Genomic DNA, 24,904 nt, shown 5'->3' with positions numbered 1-24,904 from the left:
ATGCAAAAAGCCAGAAAATTCTGGGGCTTCCTTTATTTTCCATGAGCCTCAGAATAAATACCCTTTTTCAAAATTAAATGCAATGAATGCATTGATTGCTTTACTCAACAAGCAGTGGGTCCTGCTGTGAAACACTCTTTAATCGAAAATCACCCAAAGCCTTGTTTGTGACAATATTAAAGAATCAACAAAAATAAGCCACAGTAGAAAGTTCAATTGTATTACCATTATGGATCCTGGTAAAAATCGATTCACATCTAAAACGGGATTCTTATTTGAATTGATTCAAAATTTTCAAAAATCCATTTTTATAAGACTTTACCTAAGCTTTCTTCGTGCTTACTCGCTGCCTGTATACGTCTTACGCCAGCAGCCAAAAGGTTTTTGTAACCTGAGGTTTTCATTATAATTTATATACCAATACGTTTGATTAAAGAAACGATTCTGAATGGAATCGTCACTCCCAAGAATTGTAATTGAATTGAATTGGGAGTTGTAAGATTGACATACCCAATTTCCTAACATATTTTGTTTACTTTTCATGTTTTTTGCTCAGTTTTGTATGTTTTTTTTAATCCATGCATGGCGTCAATTTATAAGAGGGATATGGCCCGTGGGCCGTACTTTGTCAAGGTTTGAAAATGTCTTGCCTATTTTCCCAGCTCCGTAGGTTTAACTTCATATTGTATGACTGACATTGACTCACTGTCCATGAAACGAAATTTGTTTTCCTTTGGTAGTTTACTCTCTGTTTTTTTGACAATGTTTAGTTCTGTGTCACACTTGGATAGCTGAAGCAACTATCGCCATCTATTCTACACTGAGGGTGCAAAGAGAAGCAGGATGTGGGTTTTCTTTTACTACAGTAGCAAAGTAAACTCAACAATACCATTAAGTGTTTTTACAGCAGGCATTTTTCATTTACAAAATGGCCACCAGAGGGTAGCAGAAAAATGAGTGTGATTGTGTGGCAGCCTGTCTGCTTTTCGGCCAAGACTAACTACTGCATTACTTTACTGTCATTTCACCTTGATTTAAAAGCATCAATCAGAAAAGACATAATGTCTAATAACAACATTGCAATCATTTTTCCATTATTTCCTTTTGCTTTGCAGTAAGGTACAGGTTACTTACTTCATCTTTTTCTCGCGCTTTACTGTCCTCAACCCAAATTCTTGAGTGAAAAATTGATTTGTCACTTCTCTATTTTAAGCAAGATAATTAGATTTATGTGCACTGTGGCCTCAATAAGAGCCACCAGAGGAGTGTTTTACTTTTCCACAGCACTACAGTGTGATTTATTAGGCCTTGTTATGGCCCAGGGGCAGGCTAGAGCTCTTCATCTGCGACTCACTATCAGTTGCCACAAGTTTTTCTGACTGCTACCTTTCCTCCCTAACAGATGCAAAAGCATTATGCATGTGGCACGTGCAAAACTGGACCTGATTAAGCCCGAAGAGGTCAACATGGACGAGTATGAGGTCAGCAAAAAATGTCACTGTTCGGATGCTTTTCATTGCTTTGGCATGGTTACATAACAATGCTGGATCAAAGAAAGTCAGCATTATTTCTGAAATCTGATAATCTCATCGGGCATACCCTATGTGATCCAAACAGACATGGCACCAGGACTACAGGAACTTCCGTGAGACAACCAGTTTCATGATCACTGGCTTGGAGCTCTTCCACAAGACAAAGTACGATCCAATTTGTCTATTTTATAGAGCTTATTAGGCCATGTCCACACAAACATGGATACTTTAAAAAAACGCCTGTCTGGTGTTAAAATTATTTACATCCACACGGAAACGCATTCACCGGCTGTTGTACACACTGTGTCCAATCAGATGCCCGAAAAGCTGCCACAGCTGACTTGATAGCATTATAATTCCTCAACATGTACATTGAAGTGTACATTATTTTTAAAATCAGCACACACTTAATTACATGAAGCCCAGGAAATACAGAATGTTTTTTTTAGTTGCCCAGGTGTGTTTTGAAACACACCTGGAATGAAACCAACATAACTTAAATGTTCTGTTGTTAAATAAGGGTTAAAACATGAGGTACTGTCGCACTTTTCTTGTCACGCAAACTATAAAGTCTTTCTTGTCAAAAATTATCTCGCCAGCTGGAGGTCTGACTGGGATTTTGTCAAAAGTTTCGCAGCAATAGCAGTGTCCTTCCCTGTTTAAACGTGTAGAGTGAAAGTATCATTACGTTTACGCTTAAATATACAATGTGTCTTCTTGGTGCAGGGCTATTCAACTGATGGCCCATGGGCCAAATCCGGCAAAGTATTTCAATTACAAAAACTTAGAAAAGACTTATCTTTTTTGTAGCGGATTCCTAGCAACACTAAAGTGCTGTCATATAGGCTCCATTTACACGGACACCAAATCAGATTTTTTTTTGCCCTCAAATGACACATATCAGAAATGTTTTGCCAGTCTGAACGCTCCAAAGTGCTTAAAATAGGATACTTTCTCATTAGATTTGGTCCACATCTGGAGGTAGTCCGAATCCATTTGGAATCTGATCTTTTCAAATGTGACTGCAGTTTTACTGTTTGCGACTTTTACGTCATCTTTGATCAAGCTACGTCATTTGTGTGTGCAGCACAATCAGTTGTTGTCCATCATCTGCCTACTTCATTTACCCAACAGCCATGGCACAAACCCACTAACACGCTGTTCTGTGTTCATGTTTTTTCGTGTAGCAGCGACTTCCTTGTTAATTTACGGAATAATTTTTCTTCGTTTTCACTTTATCGAACTGCGCGTGCAAGTGACGTCGAAGCCACCTGTGCGTATTTATACAGGAATCAGCTGGAAAAATCAGATTTTTGAAAAAATAAGATTCAGCCCACTTTGTCTGCAGTGTAAATGTAGTCATAGATAATCTTTGACTAGCTTTTTTGCAGTAGGTCCTTAAAAACAGCAGGTTACCTGGGAATATACAAAATAAGAATAATAGTGAAGAGAAAAGTTATGCCCCCTGGGCCTTCGCTCTGTGTAAATTTGGCCCCCAAATCAATTACGGTAAGTTGAATAGCCCTGTCTTGTTGTGTTTGAAGCTAGCAAGCCAGTGTTGTTTACCATTGTTAATAAATAGGGCTGTAACGATTGATCAATATAGCTAAAGATTGATTTTTATTTCTGAATTTCAAGTGAATCAATCTTTGCTGGGAAAGTTTGCCTTCCGGAAGATATTTATCAATCCAAGATTGTTTTAAAAGGCAATCGATCTATTTCATCGATACTAGAAAAAGGAAAAAAATGGAGTTAAGAACAGCTTTATATGAAATTTAGCACTTTTAATTGTAATAACGTTAAACAGGCACCCAAAGAAAAGTTATTTAATCCAAAAGAAATACATACAAGAAACGCTCAATGAGGCTATGGAAATTAGGTAGCGGGGGCCAACACCCAACAGTGATGAGGGGGATACCTCCTTCCGCACACCACATCAGCGACGCCAAGGCGGATAACAGACACTGTATGGCCAGATCTTTATTTAGCAGGTAAATCTACTGTTAAAATGTTGGTTCTGTACTTCTATTGAAAATGTCTAAAATGTTGAAAATAAGAGCAGAAAATGATTCCTCTTATTAAATCAACCTCAAGTGTTGCTTGCGCTTTATTCAAATAAGATGTGAATGCATTGGCCATTAGTTGTTGTTGTTTGTGTCCATAATTAATTTATACCTATTTCCCTTGCGGAAAATAACAGGAATATAGGAAACTTCACCTGCAGTGTCCAGTATCCAGTATTTATTTCACAGTCCAACTCGTTTAAATTAGTTTGCTAAAAAGTTACTGAATTGATTTGATTTCAACTCACTGAATTGTTTTGAGTCGTTTATTTAAAAAAAAAAAGAGATCTTCCATGAAGCGTGTCGGTAAACACAATGATCAAAACAAATTGCGGTTCAAACGAATCGTTACACCCCTATTTACAAACTGTAGAACGGTTTCCTTGCTTCCACAAGCTTCTAAAATCATGAAAAAATTATTTAACAGATTGGACAAATTCATGAATAAAACTGTAACGCTCACTGGCAAACAATACAGATACAGAGCTATCATCTCAACATTGGTGGCATTAACCAACTAATGGAGGAATTTACCAACGCAGTAGATCGTAAACAGTGTGCAGCTGCAGTTTTTATGAACCTAATAAAAGCATTTCATTCAATTATTATTATTATTGCTATCTAAACAGGCATGTGATTTTTCCACCTATAGTCTGAACTCTGTCTATCTGTGCAAAAATATTAAAAAATATTTTAAATTTTTTCCACCCTAATATGTGTTAAAATCTTGATCCGTCTCTTTGCCATACCTGCCAAAAACTACAGTTTTCCATTAAAAATTATTAACGTAAAAATCAAAGCTACATAGCGAAGGAACTCCACGGGCAGGGGAGAAAATATACGGGAAACATCAATGATGATTGGTTGGTTCACGTATAAGAAAATCCATGATTGTTTGGTAGGTTTACTATGATGAGTCGCCATTGGTTAAGATTGGGGCAAAAGATTACGGACAGACCAATCAGGCAAGATAGGGGTCATCGAACCAGGAAGGGAAATCACAACAGACACGCACATCCCAAATGACAACAACAGAGTCGAAGAAGAGAAGAGGGAATATTCTAGCGGGTGATTTATATAGCAGAAGGATTCTCTTCCTTAGATTTTTGTTTTAGTGATGTAGACGATGTCCAGGAAACCCACAATGTGTCTACTTGGCCACATTTGGACAAATGTATCCTTCTGGATAAAAAAAAATGCCCAACACATTCATTTTAGTTTTTTACCATGTAAGCCCACATCAAAACTGCTCTCAGCATTGAATAAGTGTTTATTTACACATATTTAAGAACATTATTTATTAAGAACTATTATTATTATTATTATTATTATAAATTATTAAGAACATTATTTACGCACATTTAAGAACACACATGATTGTGACAGACATTTGATGACTTTTGCTACAGTATACATAGCCTGTCTAAATGCTGAATTTCATTTTCATTTGTGTTTTAGAACAAGACAATAACTGACATTTTGTTCATTATTTCTTTTTTTTTTCTTTTTTTATTTTTTTTATTTTTTTTTTATGTCCTGTCCAGCTTCTCAGGCAAATCATATAGTTGATGTAGATGCCCATGTCGGCTGTTCAGATTTACTTTACAAAAGAGAAGTGTAGTGTTCATTATTTCTACTGTTTATATTTTGATAATGAAAAGTTGAATCATTTTGAAACAAACAACATGACTGCAATATATTTGTTATGTCATGCTATAAATCACAAATGGCTATTCAGATAAAGGAAGTTAGCTAATCGAATAAACATTGTTTGTACTCTTTATGATTTTTGTATTTGTAGCCGTTATAAGTGGAGAGGGAGTCGAAGAGACAGAAATTGGCTATAAAATCCAAGGCAGAATCCACTAAAGCAGAAACAAAAAGGAAAATGCAAGCTGCTCAGAAATTTGCCAGGAAGGCTCATGTCAGAGCCATCAAAGCAAAAATGCCAAAGTAATATGCGAATGAACCAAAGTAATGTGTAAATAATGTAAATAACTAGATGAACCATCTGTGGCTGTGAAGTGAATACTAGTAAGGTTGTAAATACTGTATAGAGTAGGTTAACACATGTGGTTTTCCCCCTTGTCCCCTCACCTGGCTGGGGACCTGCTCCCCCAGACCACCGGCTTATTTTCAGTTTTTTTCCATCCATCCATCCATCCATTTCTCAGTTCAAATCACATGCCTGATATAAATAACTTTTGTAAAGTGTCAAAGAACTTCAAGTTAGTATTACTTATTAAAGTTTAATTGATCAAAACTGAGTTTTTAATGTATCCGTATTCGTGTGGGCATGGCTGTTTTTCTCAAATAATGGGTTGGGACCCCAGTACGGAGTTGCGAGCTGCAGGGGAGATTTTTATAATTTGTGTCTACACTCTAATATTCGTGTTAGAATGATACACACGCCTGCAGCTAGGTGGCAGCAGTGCTCAATCTAATCAACAGGCTCTCTGTTCCACCCATTAGAAGTTATAAGGACACAGGAACACACGTGTTAATAGCTAACATAGAAGAAGAGATTGAAAAGTCTGTGACAAGAACAAAAAGAAAAAAATAGTCTTTGTCAGTGGTATATCCAAACAACATACCTTACACAGTGTGTTGTACAGATAAATAAATAAATGTTATCAAGTTCTCAATGGTAATTTTAATGTAGGGGGGGTCATGACCGAAAATATTTGAAAAGCACCAAACTAAGATAAGGTCATTGCCTGACATCTTTCCTTTAAAACTCACCTCGTTGTAGTGGGCAGCAAGTTCCACATTAAGCGTACATCAGAATCAGATGTATTGGCCAAGTTAACACACAAGGAATTTGACCTGATAGTGTGCACCATGTTCCTTGTTCCTTTAAAACAGTTCTTCTCAATTATTGTATGTCCTACAACTCACCCTTCTTTTCTTTCTTTAGTCCTCTTGCACTTCATTGCGTGTAGAGTTAACCGTGGCAACAAGGTTTGTCCATTTGGGTTTATTGTGTGCAAAGAGTTGCACTTGTGCCAGAGTCACGTTACAGGCTTTAAGGTCCTGGACTATTATGGGTTGTACTTGTATAGCGCTTTTCTACCTTCAAGGTACTCAAAGCGCTTTGACAGCACATTTACCCATTCACACACTGATGGAGGGAGCTGCCATGCAAGGCGCTAACCAGCACCCATCAGGAGCAAGGGTGAAGGGTCTTGCTCAGGACACAACGAACATGACGAGGTTGGTACTAGGTGGGGATTGAACCAGGGACCCTCGGGTCGCGCACGGCCACTCTTCCACTGCGCCACGCCGCCCTGCCAGTATTACACCCAGCCAGTGGGTGTTCGGGGCACCTCTGGGTCATCTCCAATCTCGGCTTGCTGGGGATTGAAAGTTAGGATGGCACTCGTTGGATATTCCACGGGCAGACGGATGACCTGGCCATACCAGCGTACCTGCCTAATTTCTGCGAGATGGGATGCTGGGAGCTGTTGGGTTTAGTCTCCTAAAGTGTGGTTTATGACATGCTGGGTCCATGTGATGCCTTTTATTCTCCTGAGTGCCCTCGTATCAAAACCTTGAAGCCTAGCCCCAGTGTGGTATTCAGCGGCCATGTTTTGGAGCCGCACAGAAGAATGGAGATGACAGAAGCATTGTAAACCCGAAGCTTTGTCTCCCAGGATATGTGCCGGTGTCGCCACAATGGTCTCCAAAGGGACTATGACAGAGGCTGTAGTTACCAAGTTACGGATCTGTTCGCAGAAACGTGACAAGTAGTCAATGATGCAATTAATGAGTTCAGGAGCTGCTACACAGCACTGCCTTACCCCACACTCCTTGGGGGCGGGGGACCTTTTTTACACGCCTTCCTTGATTGGAACGGTTCGAATCGGTTGAGAAATGTGGGATGTGGAGAGGTTTGTACATTACTTGTTCATATTCAATGGGGGGAAATTCCTGGTAATTCCGGATAATCAGGGAATTTTCCAAACCGGGAAAGATGCTGGCTCGAATGTCCAGGGCGAGCAGAGTGTGTGGATGGTGCAACGGTTCAAATCGGATAAGAAATGTGGGATATGCAGTAGATCGTATAATGCCCATTCATTGTCAATGGGAAAGGAAAAACATGTTTTGCATTCAATATATCAGAACAGTTGTGTGACTGGATGGTTTAAAAGTTGGATTAGGGTTTAAAATGGTGCAACATTTTGAGAATTTAGGGCATTGTAGTACTATGAATAAGTCCATTAATTTGAATGTGAATTTACTGGAAATTTGGGATTTTCGGAAAAAAATTAAATTTTTGAAAATATTGATACTAGCACAATTCTCCTAGATGATATGAATGGGTTGGTGTTTGAATTTTTGGAATCGGTTGAAAAATGTTGACGTGGTAGCAGTTTGAATTGAGCATGGGTATTTCGGAATTCCTGGAATATCGGGAAAACCGGGAATTTGTACGAAAACAAAATAGGAACATTTGTTTTCCCAACGAGGAGGAATGTTTTGGATGTGGGTTTTTTTTCCAAGATGGCGCCGCTGTAGTGGCTGCTGGTGGCTGGAGCTCTGTGCTCTTGTGTCATCCTTTTGTGTTCCTGATGTTTCCCTTTTGTTTTCACATGTTTTTTTTTGTTGCTTTTTGGTTCGAGACCCTTTGGGACTGTGTGGCAAGGGGTGGCACTTTCGTGACTTCTGCGGTGCTTTTTCGTGTACTTCTGGATCTACCTGCCGGGCCTTTTGGCCATAGAGACCAGCTGCTGGGTCTCTGCCACACCAGAGTCCGTTTGGAGAGACTGGAGGAGATGCGGATGAAGAGACAGGGCTGCGGAGCTAGCGCAGAGCGCTGGGACGGACAAGCTTCACAGTGTCTAGGCTGAATGAGCATGTATCGGACACCTCGGTCTCCTCAGACGCATCCTCGCTCATCCATGCAGACTGGACACTGACCGAGAGTTGGTGGAGAGACGGTCAGAGAGTGGCTTGAAAAAGATCTGTAAAACATAATTAATGCAAAACCTTGAACAAAGAACCACCATTCCAATGAAGTGCTTTAAATGTAGAAAAAAAATCATGATATAACCCCTTTAAGTTAAAGTGGAGTGGCAATTGATTTTTTTTGCAGTTACATAGTAGCCACAATAATTGATCAAGTTAAGCTCATGACGCAGTAAGTTGAACGATGCTGACGAGTTTAATGGATCCTTTCTAATTATGCTTTGCCTTTAAGACTTTTTATGTGTAAGTAATATTCAACAATAACTATTTGATACTTATTTATATTGACGAATGTGCTGTTTTAGACTGCAATATTTTTTAATGAAGGACACTTATTACATATGTCTAGCTTGTGTGCTATTGTGTCCTTAGCTGTTGTGTAGCTGCTAGCTTTTAGTAGCCTATAGTACCATGTTTACCTTTTGTAAATGACTTGATTAAAATACAAGAAGGCAGGACAACATTTAGATATTAACTGGCTGTCCAGCTTCGATAAAAGTTAACATGCTGCAGGACTTCTTGATTTCAATATTGGTTTCAGGACACACCTCATATTCACACAGTCAACATGTATGTTGTCATATATTCTGTTATTTTTTTAATAGTTAGCGTCTCTTATTTTCCTTGCCTCTGACGCCTCCTATGTTTTTCTTTTTGTTCCGGAATTCCTGTGTGCTTCTACTGGGTTGAACAGGCAGCCTCTTGAGTACTTTATACACTGCTGCCACCTACATAGTTGTAAGCTTGTGTATTGTTTAAGTGTGAATAAAGACAATAATACTGAGAGTCCCCCTGCCCCACTATTGGAGAAGTACTGATTTGAGAAGAATTTACCGGTACTTTTTTACCTAATGTTGTTTGTGACTATATATTTTCCTTTTCAGTTATGTGGAGGCGCTGATGTACCTGATATACTCGTTCCAGTACAACAAGGAGCTTTTGACAAAGGGGCTGTATCGAGGGCATGACGAAGAGCTTCTTGGTCATTACCGTCGGGATTGTTTGCTGGTGAGACAAATCTTGCTGTAAAATTGACTGTTCTTGAGAATATTTTCTGAAAGATTTGTGTTGGAAAGTGAACTTTTGTGTCTAGCGTTGAATTTGATCTCGTTCATGTCTTTGTAACTCCCTTTAATCTTTATCAGACTACTTCTGAGTGACTCGACTAAACTAACATGACCAGAACCCCTCCTCTAAATTCAACCATTGTAGTATATCATAGCCTTGATTTACCCACTGAACATTTTCATTTGAATGGTTTTCATCCAACAGACGACAATGAAAATCCCCTCCAGACTTTGATATGAACCCTTGATTCGAGCAGTTAATATGTTTGTCATCTGCCTTGCACTGGTCTTTCGCAGTCTGCACTCAGTAACCTTATGCTAGCATTGTGCTCATAATGTTATCCTTGGAATGGTAATAGGAGGTTGGAGGGCCAGTGAGTGTAAACACATTAACATGAGGCCTCAGTTCACTTCAAAACTTGGCTGGGCAGAGTCTAATTTGGTCTTCTCAGATCTTTGTCCAGAACCTGTGGCTCAATTGTTTGCCTCCTGCTCTTTTCTTAATCAAAAACACCACTAACGTTGACATAGTTAATACACTGGTATCCAAGCTTGATTTTTTTTTTACCCAAAACTTTATTTTTCTCCCAGATTATTAGGTCACTGAATTTAGTGGACCTTGTTGTTTTGTCCAAGAACATTACTAAAAATCGGTATCCTATCTTCTTGGCTGTGCACAATTAGTACCATAAACTGTAAACCATGTCTGTTCTACAAGGGTATATTTATACAAAAAATGGTTTTCACCACAGGAGATTTTGTAAGGTTCCTAAATGTCTATAACAGTGATTCTTAACCTTGTTGGAGGTACCGAACCCAACCAGTTTCATATGTGCATTTACCAAACCCTTCTTTAGTGAAAAATAAAACCTTTTTTTTTTTTTCAAATTCAAGGCAAAGTTATGTTTTTTTACTGGTTCACAAAATGAACCATGCATGAACATCACCTTGTTCAAAGAACAAAACCAACACAGTGCATGAACTCACAACAAGTTACACACCTGCAAATCAGTCTGACTTCTGCTGTTGCCTTTGAGAGACCAGTTCAGATATGTGTGGCTTCACCTTGGCAAGTGCCACTCTCATGTCATTTTCACAGCAAAGTCTGTTCCTTTTCTTCGCTTTCCACCCAGACATACAATACTAGTACACAGCTCATGAAAAACAATATTTTTTGTTATTGTCATTGTAGGTGGGTCAAAACACTTAAATTAGAAAATAATCTCATGGAAATGACTGCTGTCATTTGATTATAATAATAAAACATTTAACTTGTTATTTAGTCTGATTTGAGACAGGTGTGCTGCTGGTGTGGCCACAGTGCATGTGCACGTATGACGTCGCTCACATGTGCTCCACTGAATGCTCAAGGAGTTTTTGTGTCTGCTCACGCATATGTTAAATTAGAGGGAACATTGTTCGAGGGTATCCATAATACACCGATAGGGAGACATTTTTATTTACACAATGAGTCGGGTGTGTCTTGACCTCCGCGGCGTAGGCTCCGCGAACCCCTGAGGCCGACTCACCGAACCCCTAGGGTTTGATCGAACCCAGGTTAAGAACCACTGGTCTATAACAATACAAATGTCAACAAACACCAGTAGGTAAGACAGGCTCTAAGGTGGATTTGACAAAGTGTACGTGTAGATTTTTACTGATAAAAGCCAGTATCTTCAACGATGATCATCCAGCGCCATCGTATCCTCGATAAAATCAGATTGTTTTAGCCCTCAGGTCGTCTTTGGCAAACTTTGTACATTTTTAAAAGCCCCAGGTCTTTTTTAGGCTAACTTTGAGGACAGTTTCTGTGAGTTACAGTAACAATCTTTTGCTTATTAATCATCACTCAGATTCAATTTTCATAAAATTATACATTCATTGGCAATCATCAGCTTAAAGCACATTATATACTGTAGTAGAAAAATCACTGCCTGAATCTTAACTAAATATTTCCAAGACCAGTGATCCCCATTTATTTAGAAAGATTTAACTATTTTCCCCCCGACCCTATCTACTCCCCTTCGCTCACAAAAACACATAATGTGGCAGTCTGGGTAACTTGTAATTAGCATTTCAGACAGTAGATGTCATCGTTATTCTGCATTGTCAGAGGCACATCAGCTTGGTTAACTGCACTTTTTTAGCGGTAATTTGGCCTATCGTTCACAATCATTATGAGAGACAAGAAAACAAAAGTTTTTGGGGTTTTTTCAAACATAAAAATTGGCTCATTCTTGGTAACTAGCAATGCAGCTAATGGGAGCAATCAATTCTACTTCTTAAATCACTTTAAGAATGCATTCAAAAACCATCACCAACATTTTATTTATGTTCCGTAACCTGTATAATAACCAAGCTGTAGAGACATTGTTACTGTATGAGCAAACACTGAGGAACTCTTTTTCTAGCATAGTAACACATCGGCATGCTTTGATATTAGCCGTAAAAGCTAACAACGGAAAAAGAAAAGCTAGCTTCTATGTCAGCACAAAATGGGTTTGAGTTTGTAATGCACAACACTGCGATAAGACACCAATCTGTACAGACTGAAAAACATGAACAATCATTTTACAGTATCTGTAAAGTATAAGCCCACATTCGATGTTTTTTGTACACTGCTATTACCAAGTCTGCCATGATTAGAAAATACACTCACCTTTGACTCAGGCAGTAGGAACATATTTGTTGCGGGAAGTCGGAATTGCGCTGCTACGGAAACGAAAATAAATGTGCCAAAGAATTAGCTCCAACTGTGCATAAAATGATAAAAATATGGTAAATATTGTACATATTACATATTGTAATGATCGTGTCTGTTACTACATATATAAAACGTTGATGGAGGGTTTTGAAGTGGTTTTGGAGGGCTTTGGAGACTTCAACGGCAACTCCCATTAGCCGCATCTTGCAAGTGTTTTTTTATCATCTGTAAAATCCTTAAAAAAATAAATAAACACGTGTGTTCTTGTCTCTCACAATAATTATGTACGAAAGGCAAAATTCCAAAAAAATGTTAGGTGTTCCCCCTTAAGGTTAAGGAAGTTGCTCATTAATTTGCAAGCAATAGCCAATAGCTAGTTTGACAAATGGACAGACGATCACAAAACAACAATCTTACTCACCTGTGAACCAAAACATAAACAGCTCAACCCGGAAGAGGTAATTTAACACACAACAAGAATGTCTATGAATGTTCTCATTCATCCAGGTCCTTGTCATCTCAGGGCATTCAATCGATCGCAAATGGATCAGATTGAATGATCTAGTGGACTAAATAATCATTAAAACCAGCATTTGGACAAAGGTATATTTTTTGTCTATTTGGATCCCCATTCGTTCTGGGGTTCAAAAGAAAATATACAAGAAACAGTTATGCAGAACAAGTTTTAATCTTACAATTCATTGTGCAACAACTGATTCTCAAAAAGCACATAAAAAATAACTTAAGCTTTACCCAGTAAATGTCACAATACAATCCCACTATGAGATGAAAATTAAATAATCTCAAATTAATTAATTTGATTAATGTAAAATCAGATTTAGTCAAATCCAAAGCTACTGATTTATGTTACAGAATAAACTTTTTTAATTAAAATAAGTTGACGAGTAGCAGAACAGCCAAATGTTAACACTTTTTTTGTTCTTCTTTTTGATACTCACTCTTATCTGTATTTTGAGGAAAGCAAATATATCGATATATATGATATTGGTGTTTATGGTTTTTAAACCTTTCATGTTTGAACTGATTGCTGGTACCTGGGAATCGATACCGGTTCTCAACCAATTTACGGTGCTTTTGCATGTAATATGTGGTAATAAATGTTATAGTTTTTTACAATTAAATCAAATTTTTTTCATTTTAAATTACATTTTTTGTCCAGTTGATATATCTTGTTTTCTTAAACTTCTGAGTATCATTTGCATGTATTATATTGTTGAACTTGCTTACAGTTGCATTAGATGGCAGTAGTCACAAAATAGTTTTCCATTAAGTTGAATTTGCCAGTCTTGTCTTTTGTTGAGTCTTACTAAGTGTTTACACTGTAAGGGCCCGTTTGACTAATATCTACTTACACTGCGTGTGCAATTAGAAAGTGGTGCTGACCACCTTATTTAAATGAGGATTTTGCGTTCAAATGGGGCTTTTACCCTCGAAGATAATTTTCTGCACATTCATGTTATCATGTTCCTACCTGTGCAATATCTTGAACCAACAACACACACCTGTCATCTGTAACACCTTTTCTGAATCACAATCTAGACAATAGAAACATATGCACACTTAATTTTGTGCACGAGGCTGTGGATCGCATCACTAGCGCATTCAAGCATCTGAAATGACTCAAATGCAAGAAAATGCATAATGGACGTCTTTTCATGTAGGAATATATTAATATATTTACTAAATATATAACCATATCGACGCCAAAATCCATTACTTAAATTTGTTTTAATCAGCCCCTTAAGTCCTTCAGCAGCTATAAAATTGTAAAAGTAAATTGCTGAATAGGATTCTCGGCTGTCCATCGTCTGTGTGAGCAGCACAAGCACTGATTCTGCAGCCGTGTGTGTCACTGTCAGTTTGCACATCCTTCTTACTTAAATAAAACGCAAATTAGTGCTCGCAAACGGTATTGAGTGTTTATAAATTACATTTTGCGTGCTAAATGGTTGTATTTGTATCTTCTCCCAGTATCATGGCCGTTTTGATGATCAGCATTTATTTTGCATATTAATGTAGACAGACGCAAAATGGATTGCACGCCTTATTCTGCTCAATTAAGAGACGCAATTTACTTTGCACACATTTAGTAGATCAGCTTTGCGTGTAGTATCAGGTTTGCACGTACAAACCTTAAGTAAATCGGACCCTATGTATTGTACTTATTACACAACGGCTGTTTAATTGTAACATGCATCTTAGTTGTTGTTACCAAATTTGGAGGTGTTGAAACGCCATGTAAAATTGCTAATGCTAATCATTATTAGCATGTACATGGCATATCCAATGTAAGTTAACATCAAGTTAGCACTTTTTGAAAAGTGGAGCCTTACTTTTGAGTGCTTTCTATCTGGTATGCTTGCTTTGTTGGCATGAAAAATAACATTACCTGGAGGTGTCTGCTACAAATTTACCTCCTTGACCACCGAATCTGTAACCAAAGGTATTGTCACGTGCAACAAAGGTACTGAAATATTGTACCATTTGATTTTTTTCAGTACGGTCTGAACTCATACTTATACCTATAAAAGTACCAAATTTGGTACCCTTCCCTACTATTGTATCAATATGGCACAGTGAGCGATACAAATGTGATACACCCACAATCAGAAGAAATTCTAAAGTGAGCATTTGTAAAATCTCTTCTAATACAATGGTACCTTTCCTCATCAGGAAGTAAAGATGATATGTCTCAAGTACAGCTTTGAATGTTTTGTAATGTTTGTGTGAAAAATAAAGCCACTGACTCATTGATTGTACTTATTTAGCAGTTGAAAGTTTTTATTAACTCACTGTCATCGCATGCAATGTGTTTACCATTACGCAGAAATTAAACGAGCAAGCAGCGGTCATGTTTGAGTCGGCAGAAGAACCGGAGGTGACCACTGGTTTGGGAATCATGAATGAGTTGGTGGTGCCCTGCATCCCCCTGCTGCTGGTCGATGACACGGACAAGGACCTGCTAGCAGTAGAAGACATGAGGAACCGCTGGTGCTCCTACCTGGGACAAGAGATGGAACGTGAGTCATTGACGGGAAAAGACACTTTAATTTTAAATAGGTTATTGGTTGTAGTGGGTATAAATATATATATATATATATATATATTAGAGATGCGCGGTTTGCGGGCACAACCGCGGAGTCCGCGGATTATCCGCGGATCGGGCGGATGAAATTAAAAAAAATTAGATTTTATCCGCGGGTCGGGTCTGGTCGGGCGGTTGAAATAAAAAAAAAATTAGATTTTAAATAGATTCAGGCGGGTGGCAGTTAAACCGATTCGGAAATATATATACATAGTAAAATGTTGTTACCCACATACGAAAAACGAGCAGGCACCTGCTGCATATGCCACAACAGAAAAAAAAAAAAAAAAGAGATGGACACTTTTACGGAGCGGAGAAGGGACGCCTCGCCGGGGTCCGGGACCGAGGCCCCTTCCCCCGAGAGGGCCCCACCGGGAGCCGTAGCTGAGGCGATCCGCGAGAAGGGCCCGACGCACGTCCAGGGTCACCACCGCGCCCACCGCACCGACACCCCGCCTCGTCCGCCTTCGCCGCGGCCGGCGTCACGGCCGGCGGGCAGGTAAGCAGCTTACCTGCCCGCCACCCCCGTGGCCGGGGGCTCGTAACAGGGGTCACTCCGCGCGCAGTGCGCTCACGAAAGGGGTGGGGCTCACCCTGGTTGATATAGACAGCAGGACGGTGGCCATGGAAGTTGGAACCCGCTAAGGAGTGTGTAACAACCCACCTGCCGAATCAACTAGCCCTGAAAATGGATGGCGCTGGAGCGTCGGGACCATACCCGGCCGTCGCCGGCAGCGAGACGCGCTTGGAGGTGCGCTCAGCGCGGCTCCCATATGATTGCGCACTGGTGTGCGTCTGGGTCGTGACAGCGTGGCACGCGAATGTCTGTGCTGCATTGGATCAGTCTCCTTTCTTTAACAGGCAAAAGCTTTATAACCTCACTAATGCCTTGCATCATCTACCGTATTTTCCGCACTATAAGGCGCACCGGATTATTAGCCGCACCTTCAATGAATTGCATATTTCATAACTTTGTCCACCAATAAGCCGCCCCGGATTATAAGCCGCGCCTACGCTGCGCTAAAGGGAATGTCAAAAAAACAGTCAGATAGTTCAGTCAAACTTTAATAATATATTGAAAACCAGCGTTCTAACAACTCTGTCCCAAAATGTACGCAAATGTGCAATCACAAACATAGTAAAATTCAAAATGGTGTAGAGCAATAGCAACATAATGTTGCTCGAACGTTAATGTCACAACACACAAAATAAACATAGCGCTCACCTTCTGAAGTTATTCTTCATTCGTAAATCCTTCGAATTCTTCGTCTTCGGTGTCCGAATTGAAAAGTTGCGCAAGCGTGGGATCCAAAATGGCCGGTTCCGTCTCGTCGAAGTCATCGGAGTCAGTGTCGCTGTTGTTGTCCAGTAGTTCTGTGAATCCTGCCTTCCGGAAAGCTCGGACCACAGTTGTGACCGAAATATCTGCCCAGGCATTTACGATCCACTGGCAAATGTTGGCGTATGTCGTCCGGCGCTGTCTGCCTGTTTTAGTGAAGGTGTGTTCGCCTTCGGTCATCCATTGTTCCCACGCCGTTCGCAGTCGTGATTTGAATGCCCTGTTGACACCAATATCCAGCGGTTGGAGTTCTTTGGTTAATCCACCCGGAATGACGGCGAGTGTTGTATTTGTGTGCTTCACTTGTTTTTTGACACCATCTGTGATGTGGGCGCGCATAGAGTCGTATATCAACATGGACGGAGCTGTGTGAAAAAAGCCACCCGGCCTCTTCGCGTAAACTTCCCTTAACCACTCGCTCATCTTTTCTTCATCCATCCATCCCTTCGAGTTAGCTTTTATGATGACGCCGGCTGGAAAGGTCTCTTTTGGCAAGGTCTTCCTTTTGAATATCACCATGGGAGGAAGTTTCTGGCCATTAGCATGGCAAGCTAGAACCACAGTGAAGGACGACTTCTCATTCCCTGTGGTGCGAATATTCACCGTACGTGCATTTTGTAGTCTGGTCTTTACAGATGTAAACACACAAAGGAAATGAAACGAAATATCCGCGCGCTTCTTTTTCTTCCGGGGGCGGGTGGTAGCTTACAGTAGAAGAAGAAGCGCTTCCTGTTCTATGGGGGCGGGTGCTTACCTTGGCGGTTGCTTGCGTAGAAGAAGAAGCGCTTCCTGTTCTACCGGGAAAAAAGATGGCGGCTGTTTACCGAAGTTGCGAGATCGAAACTTTATGAAAATGAATCGTAATATTAATCCATATATAAAGCGCACCGGGTTATAAGGCGCACTGTCAGCTTTTGAGAAAATTTGTGGTTTTTAGGTGCGCCTTATAGTGCGGAAAATACGGTATATTAGATATATAACAAAGGGCGGGTGCGGTTCTGATCAAATGTTATATCGGGTGGATGGCGGATGGTTGACGACTTTCTGATGCGGTTGCGGATGAAATAATTGCCTATCCGCGCATCTCTAATATATATATATATATGTATATATATATACACACATAGTCGCAATCAAAAGTTTAAATACACTTGTAAAGAGCATAATGTCATGGCTGTCTTGAGTTTCCAATACTTTCTACAACTCTTATTTTTGTATTAATTCTATAATTGAGCTGTTTGGCCACAGTACCAGCAATAGGTTTGGAGGAGAAAAGGTGAGGCCTTTAATCCCAAGAACACCAAGCCTACCACCAAGCATGGTGGTGGTAGTATTATGCTCTGGGCCTGTTTTGCTGCCAACGGAACTGGTGCTTTAAATGGGACAATGAAAAAAGAGCATTGCCTCCAAATTCTTCAGGACAACCTAAAATCATCAGCCCGGAGGTTGGGTCTTGGGCGCAGTTGGGTGTTCCAACAGGACAATGACCCCAAACACATGTCAAAAGTGGTAAAATAATGGCTAAATCAAGCTAGAATTAAGGTTTTAGAATGGCCTTCCCAAAGTCCTGACTTAAATGTGTGGACAATGCTGAAGAAACAAGTCCATGTCAGAAAACCAACAAATTTAGCTGAACTGCACCAATTTTGTCTAGAGGAGTGGTCAACAATTCAACCAGAAGCTTGCCAGAAGCTTGTGGATGGCTACCAAAAGACCCTTATTGCAGTGAAACTTGCCAAGGGACTTGTAACCAAATATTAACCTTGCTGTATGTATACTTTTGACCCAGCACATTTGGTCACATTTTCAGGAGACCCATAATAAATTCATAAAAGAAACAAACTTCAATAATGTTTTCGGTGACCAACAAGTATGTGCTCCAATCACTCTATCACAAAAACATTAAGAGTTGTAGAAATTATTGGAAACTCAAGTCAGCCATGACAATATGTTCTTTACAAGTCCATGTAAACTTTTGACAGCGACTGTGTGTGTGTATATATATATATATATCTCAAATGTTTCATCAAACAAATTAAGGCCCATTGAGCTTTTCAATCTGGCCCGCCGGACATTCCCAACTAATTTTAGATCTTTAAAAACGAAACTGTACCTGCCATTATGATGTGCAGTGATGTTCTCAAATTACCATAACTACGTTTGTATACAAATATTTCAATGGTTGGAATTAGGGCTGGGCGATATGGCCTTTTTTTAATATCGCAATATTTTGAGGCCATATCGCGATACACGATATATATCTCGATATTTTGCCTTAGCTTTGAATGAACACTTGATGCATATAATCACAGCAGTATGATGATTCTATGTGTCTACATTAAAACATTCTTATTCATACTGCATTAATATTAAAACTTTCATGCAGAGAAGGAAATCACAACTAAAAAAATCACTTTTTTTTTCATACGGTGTTGATCTGGAAATGTTTGCCTCGGCATTTTGATGGTGTGGGCGCGTCGCACTGAACGGAGATGTTCACATGCGGAGTAAGCACTCTTCATTCTCTAGCAGGTGACTTTTCAAATGATGCTACATATTACTAGTAGTAATGCTACTTTTTGTAGCAACGCTTTTGCTCCACACTTGACAAATTACGGTTGTCTGTTCGACATATTCCGACTTGAAGCCAAACCACGGTCAGACGATGGACCCCCTGCTGTTTTTTGGGGGAATTAATTATTCCTTAATTTGTTACCAGATGCGCACCTTCTCTCTCTCGTATTACCACTCGCACGGCTGCGCTAGTATCACAGCTAACGTTACCCATGATGCTACCTCTTTGATGTGCGAGGGCGTATACGTATGTGACGTATGACGTGACGTGTGTAAGAAGGTGCGCTTGTCTGTCTGTGAGAAGGAGACACAGGAAAGAGCGAGGAGAGCCTGTAGTGTAATGCCAGCAGCTAAAAGCAACTGCGTGAGAACGTATACTCGAATATCACGATATAGTCATTTTGTATTTGTATTAGTGTTCCTATAAATTAGATATACCGGCCCCCAGACACATTTTTTTCTCTAAATTTGGGCCCGCGAGTCAAAATAATTGCCCAGGCCTGACTTACGGTGATATCTGTTTGGTTCGTATCAGTCCAGCAAGAGTTTGTTCTGGCCACTGTTTTTATCGTCCAGATCATTACTGGCTTTTCACTGTGTTTGTGGACGTGCTGCCACTTGCGATATCCTAGTCCAAATATTTTCCGTCTGATTTTCCAGGCTCAAAACGAGCCAAGCAAAGTCCTTCCATGCACTTCTGTGTTTTCTTATCGTCGTCTGTCCGCCCCCTTTGTGTCCACAGCCAACCTGCAGGAAAAGCTGACCGACTTCCTGCCCAAGTTACTGGACTGCTCGACGGAGATCAAAAGCTTCCACGACCCCCCAAAGGTGCCCGCCTGCTCCACGCTGGAGCTGTGTGAGCGTTTCAGCCGCATCATGAGCGTCATTCGCAAGGTGGCTGCCCAGGCAAGATGAAGCATCTTAACCGGGGCCCACCATGGACCTCTTAACCCTTGCCTTCCTTTTCAAAATCCAGGGCTCACTCGCTTTCCAGCTCTTGCTCCTCCATTACTGTTTTGCTGCTCCCGATTTCATCATTTATGATTCCACGGGCATCAAGCCAAGGGCAAAGTGGAAGTTCAGTAAATTAGCGGAGCACAAAGGCAATCCCGCAGCTAAAAGAAAAGCACATTCAGCTTCAAGCTTTATGAAACATAGTTTCATAGTTTACCCGTTTTGATTTTAGCTCAAGCCCCCCCCCCGCCCCACCCCTCTCTGCGTGTACAAGGTCTGCACACAGTTGGCGTTTATTTTTCTAAGACAGGAAGAACATCTTCAGGTTTCTCAAATGGGTTTCATGTCTGCCTGGGCTGTTCCAGAATGAGGTGTTTCAAGTGCTGTGGTGGACAGCCGTGCACTTTTTCTGTGGCTTGTTGATAAATCCATAGAATAAAATTGTATTTATGGCCCTTTTAGGCCAAATAAATACATGTCTCGTCTTTGAATTGCATGTCCTAAACCAGTGCTTATCAAGTAAGAGAAATGGTAAAACTTTTTTTTTTTTTAATGTCCATTAAATGACAGTGTGCTTGATATGAAATTTTACCTCAAACATATTCCTCGCCCCCTCCTGCTCCAGCACTAGTAAATTTCCCCAGTCATTCTCACTCTTCCCCTCTGGCGTGCAGCTTTAGTGCTGACCTTGTATTGTAATACTAGCTTCAATCTCAGGTCAGGAGTGTCTCCAGAATGTCTGTAAATGCATGTCTTAATTATGTAAAATGTGTTGCTTGCTCATGAAATTATTGACCAATTTATTTACAATGAGTTTTAGTACAAAATATCAAATTAAATTCAAGTTTGGTTTAAAAAGTATACAAATCTTTTCACATAGTGTGAAACTTTTTTTAGATGGGGGGCTGATTTGAACAATACACAAGCAATTATTTATGACAAAGTATGTGTGTTTACTGTGCATACAGTCGGTAATGATATATAATGAAAATAATAAGCTCTTTTTTGAATCAAGTGCTTGTCAACAACTCGCTTGACAGTCAAATAAATACCAGCTTGTCAATAGTATTTCCCTTTGTTCAAATAAACCTACCATAAAAATGATGCTACAGTATGTCCATATTGTTGTGGAAAGAAAGATGCTTACATTAAAACATTTCACCGATTGTAGGTTCCACAATGTAGAAAATGAATGTGTAAAAATAATCGCCACTGCCTCATCTAGTTAGTACTGCGCATTCTTCCAGTGTACTCAGGACTTGCCGCAGTGCACTAAAATAGGTACATTTACTTGCGCATTATGCATCTTGGAAAGCCTACCGCGACACCCTCATATCAAGTTTTTACCCTGTAACATGATTATGATTTATTTGTCACAGACTTGTTTACAAGTTATATTAAGGAAAAAATACACACTAGTAACTAGTACAAAATATTCATGCAAGGAGCACAACAGACATGATTTCTAAAAACAGTGAAAAAAGTAAAATGCTAAATGGAACTGTTTGTACATATTTTATTATCCAAACGCCATCTATTGACGGATTTAGAAAATGATTTTGGCGGGAAAATGTTCCTGCAGGAGGTACTTGTCCCCTGCACATTTTCCCATCTCAAAAAAATGTTACGCTATTAAATGGAGATGAGTCTAACACTAGTGCCAAGTGGAAAACGGCTGCTCAGGTTGAATTTGCCCCCTTATTTTGTACAAAATATAAATTATTGAACAATGTGTTTACCGTGTATTCATATTACTCCAAAATCATGCATAATCACGGACCCCCCACAGTGAGTACGGAAAGTTTTCAGACCCCTTAAAATCTTTACTCTGTGTTTCATTGCAGTCATTTGCTAAAGTACATTTTTTTTCTCAAAAATTAAAAAAGAAAAACTGAAAAACCACATGGTCGTAAGTATTCAGGCCCTTGCTGTGACGCTCATATTTACTCCCATGCTGTCCATGTCTTCTGATCCTCCTTGAGATGGTTATTCTCCTTAATTGGAGGCCAGCTGTGTTTATTTAAGCTGATTGGACTTGATTAGGAAAAGCACCCACCTGTCTACATAAGACCTTACAGCTCACTGTGTCAGAGCGAATGAGAACCATGAGGTCAAAGGAACTGCCCAAGGAGCTCAGAGACAGAATTGTGGCAAGGCACAGATTTGGCCAAGGTTACAGAATAATTTCTGCTTCTGCAGCACTCAAGGTTCCTAAGAGCATAGTGGCCTACATAATACTTAAATGGAAGAAGTTTTGGACGACCACACGTCCAGCCAAACTGAGAAGAGCCTTTGTGAGAGAGGTAAAGAAGAACCCAAAGATCACTGGGGCTGAGCTCCACAGATGCAGTCGGGAGATGGGAGAAACTTCCACAAAGTCAAATCTTGGTGCAGCCCTCCACTATTCGAGGCTTTATGGCAGAGTGGCTTGACGGAAGCCTCTCCTCAGTGTAAGACATATGAAAGCCTGCATAGAGTTAGCCAAGAAACACATTAAGGACTCCCAGACTATGAAATAAGATCCTCTGGTAGGATGAGATCAAGATTGAACTTTTTGGCATCAATTCTAAGCGGTATGTGTGGAGAAAACCAGGCACTGCTCATCACCTGCCCAATACAATCACAGCAGTGAAACATGGTGGTGGCAGCATCATGGTACGGGGGTGTTTTTCAGCTGCAGGGACAGGACGACTGGTTGCAATTGGAGGGAAGATGAATATGAGTACAGAGATATCCTGGAAGAAAACCTCTTCCAGAGTGCTCAGGACCTCAGACTCGGCTGAAGGTTCACCTTTCAACGAGACAATGACCCACACAGCTAAAATAACAAAGGAATGGCTTCAGAACGACTCTGTGACCAGGCATGGGAATCGAATATGGTTCCCAGTGTATCAATTCCTTGGAATCGCTTGCCATTTATTCAAACAGTTCTCTTATCAATTCTTCCAGGTGGGGATGACGTCATTACTCAACGTGCGTAGTGACGTCAGATCTCAAAATGGTGGAGCACGGTGCAACAAATGCTCTAAAGTTGACTACATTGTACAAACCCTGTTCCCATATCTGAGATAGACTCCAGCGCCCCCCGCGACCCCAAAGGGAATAAGCGGTAGAAAATGGATGGATGGATGGAAATTGTGTTAGATGTAAATATAAACTGAATGCAATGATTTGCAAATCCTTTTCAACCCATGTTCAGTTGAATATGCTCCAAAGACAACATATTTGATGTTCAAACTGATAAACATTTTTCTTTTTTTGCAAAAAATCATTAACTTAACTAAATTTGATGCCAGGAACACGTGACAAAGAAGTTGGGAAAGGTGGCAATAAATACTGATAAAGTTGAGGAATGCTCATCAAACACTTATTTGGAACATCCCACAGGTGTGCAGGCTAATTGGGAACAGGTGGGTGCCATGATTGGGTATAAAAGTAGATTCCATGAAATGCTCAGTCAACACAAACAAGGATGGGGCGAGGGTCACCACTTTGTCAACAAATGCGTGAGCAAATTGTTGAACAGTTTAAGAAAAACCTTTCTCAACCAGCTATTGCAAGGAATTTAGGGATTTCACCATCTATGGTCCGTAATATCATCAAAGGGTTCAGAGAATCTGGAGAAATCACTGCACATAAGCAGCTAAGCCCGTGACCTTCGATCCCTTAGGCTGTACTGCATCAACAAGCGACATCAGTGTGTAAAGGATATCACCACATGGGCTCAGGAACACTTCAGAAACCCACTGTCAGTAACTACAGTTGGTCGTTACATCTGTAAGTGCAAGTTAAAACTCTTCTATACAAGGCGAAAACCGTTTTATCAGCAACACCCAGAAACGCCGTCGGCTTCGCTGGGCCTGAGCTCATCTAAGATGGACTGATACAAAGTGGAAAAGTGTTCTGTGGTCTGACGAGTCCACATTTCAAATTGTTTTTGGAAACTGTGGACGTTGTGTCCTCCATACCAAAGAGGAAAAGAACCATCCGGATTCTTATAGGCGCAAAGTTGAAAAGCCAGCATCTGTATTGGGGTGTATTAGTGCCCAAGACATGGGTAACTTACACATCTGTGAAGGCACCATTAATACTGAAAGGTACATACAGGTTTTGGAGCAACATATGTTGCCATCCAAGCAACGTTACCAGGGACGCCCTGCTTATTTCAGCAAGACAATGCCAAGCCACGTGTTACATCAACGTGGCTTCATAGAAAAAGAGTGCGGGTACTAGACTGGCCTGCCTGTAGTCCAGACCTGTCTCCCATTGAAAATGTGTGGCGCATTATGAAGCCTAAAATACCACAACGGAGACCCCCGGACTGTTGAACAACTTAAGCTGTACATCAAGCAAGAATGGGAAAGAATTCCACCTGAAAAGCTTAAAAAATGTGTCTTCTCAGTTACCAAACGTTTACTGAGTGATGTTAAAAGGAAAGGCCATGTAACACAGTGGTGAACATGCCTTTTCCCAACTACTTTGGCACGTGTTGCAGCCATGAAATTCTAAGTTAATTATTATTTGCAAACAAATAATAAAGTTTATGAGTTTGAACATCAAATATCTTGTCTTTGTAGTGCATTCAATTGAATATGGG

General features: G+C 40.2%; 1 protein-coding gene across 4 annotated transcripts in view; it reads left to right on the top strand.

Moving 5' to 3' along the window:
* Positions 1-20,779, top strand: part of usp25 (ubiquitin specific peptidase 25) — a 64,752-nt gene extending 43,973 nt beyond the window's left edge. For all 4 annotated transcript variants that reach the window (XM_061963160.1, XM_061963162.1, XM_061963161.1 and 1 more), the window contains 5 exons: positions 1,403-1,481; positions 1,618-1,697; positions 9,448-9,571; positions 15,183-15,375; positions 20,096-20,779. In XM_061963160.1, coding sequence (XP_061819144.1) covers positions 1,403-1,481; positions 1,618-1,697; positions 9,448-9,571; positions 15,183-15,375; positions 20,096-20,268 — 649 coding nt within the window. In that variant the 3' untranslated portion in view covers positions 20,269-20,779. The remainder of the gene's footprint in view (positions 1-1,402; positions 1,482-1,617; positions 1,698-9,447; positions 9,572-15,182; positions 15,376-20,095) is intronic.
* Positions 20,780-24,904: the final 4,125 nt, after the last annotated feature.

This window comes from Nerophis lumbriciformis, linkage group LG09, assembly GCF_033978685.3.
Source record: "Nerophis lumbriciformis linkage group LG09, RoL_Nlum_v2.1, whole genome shotgun sequence".
In the NCBI taxonomy this organism is placed as follows: Eukaryota; Metazoa; Chordata; class Actinopteri; order Syngnathiformes; family Syngnathidae; genus Nerophis; species Nerophis lumbriciformis.
The sequence above is the reverse complement of the archived record's forward strand: the minus strand, read 5'-3'. Positions and strand labels throughout refer to the sequence as shown.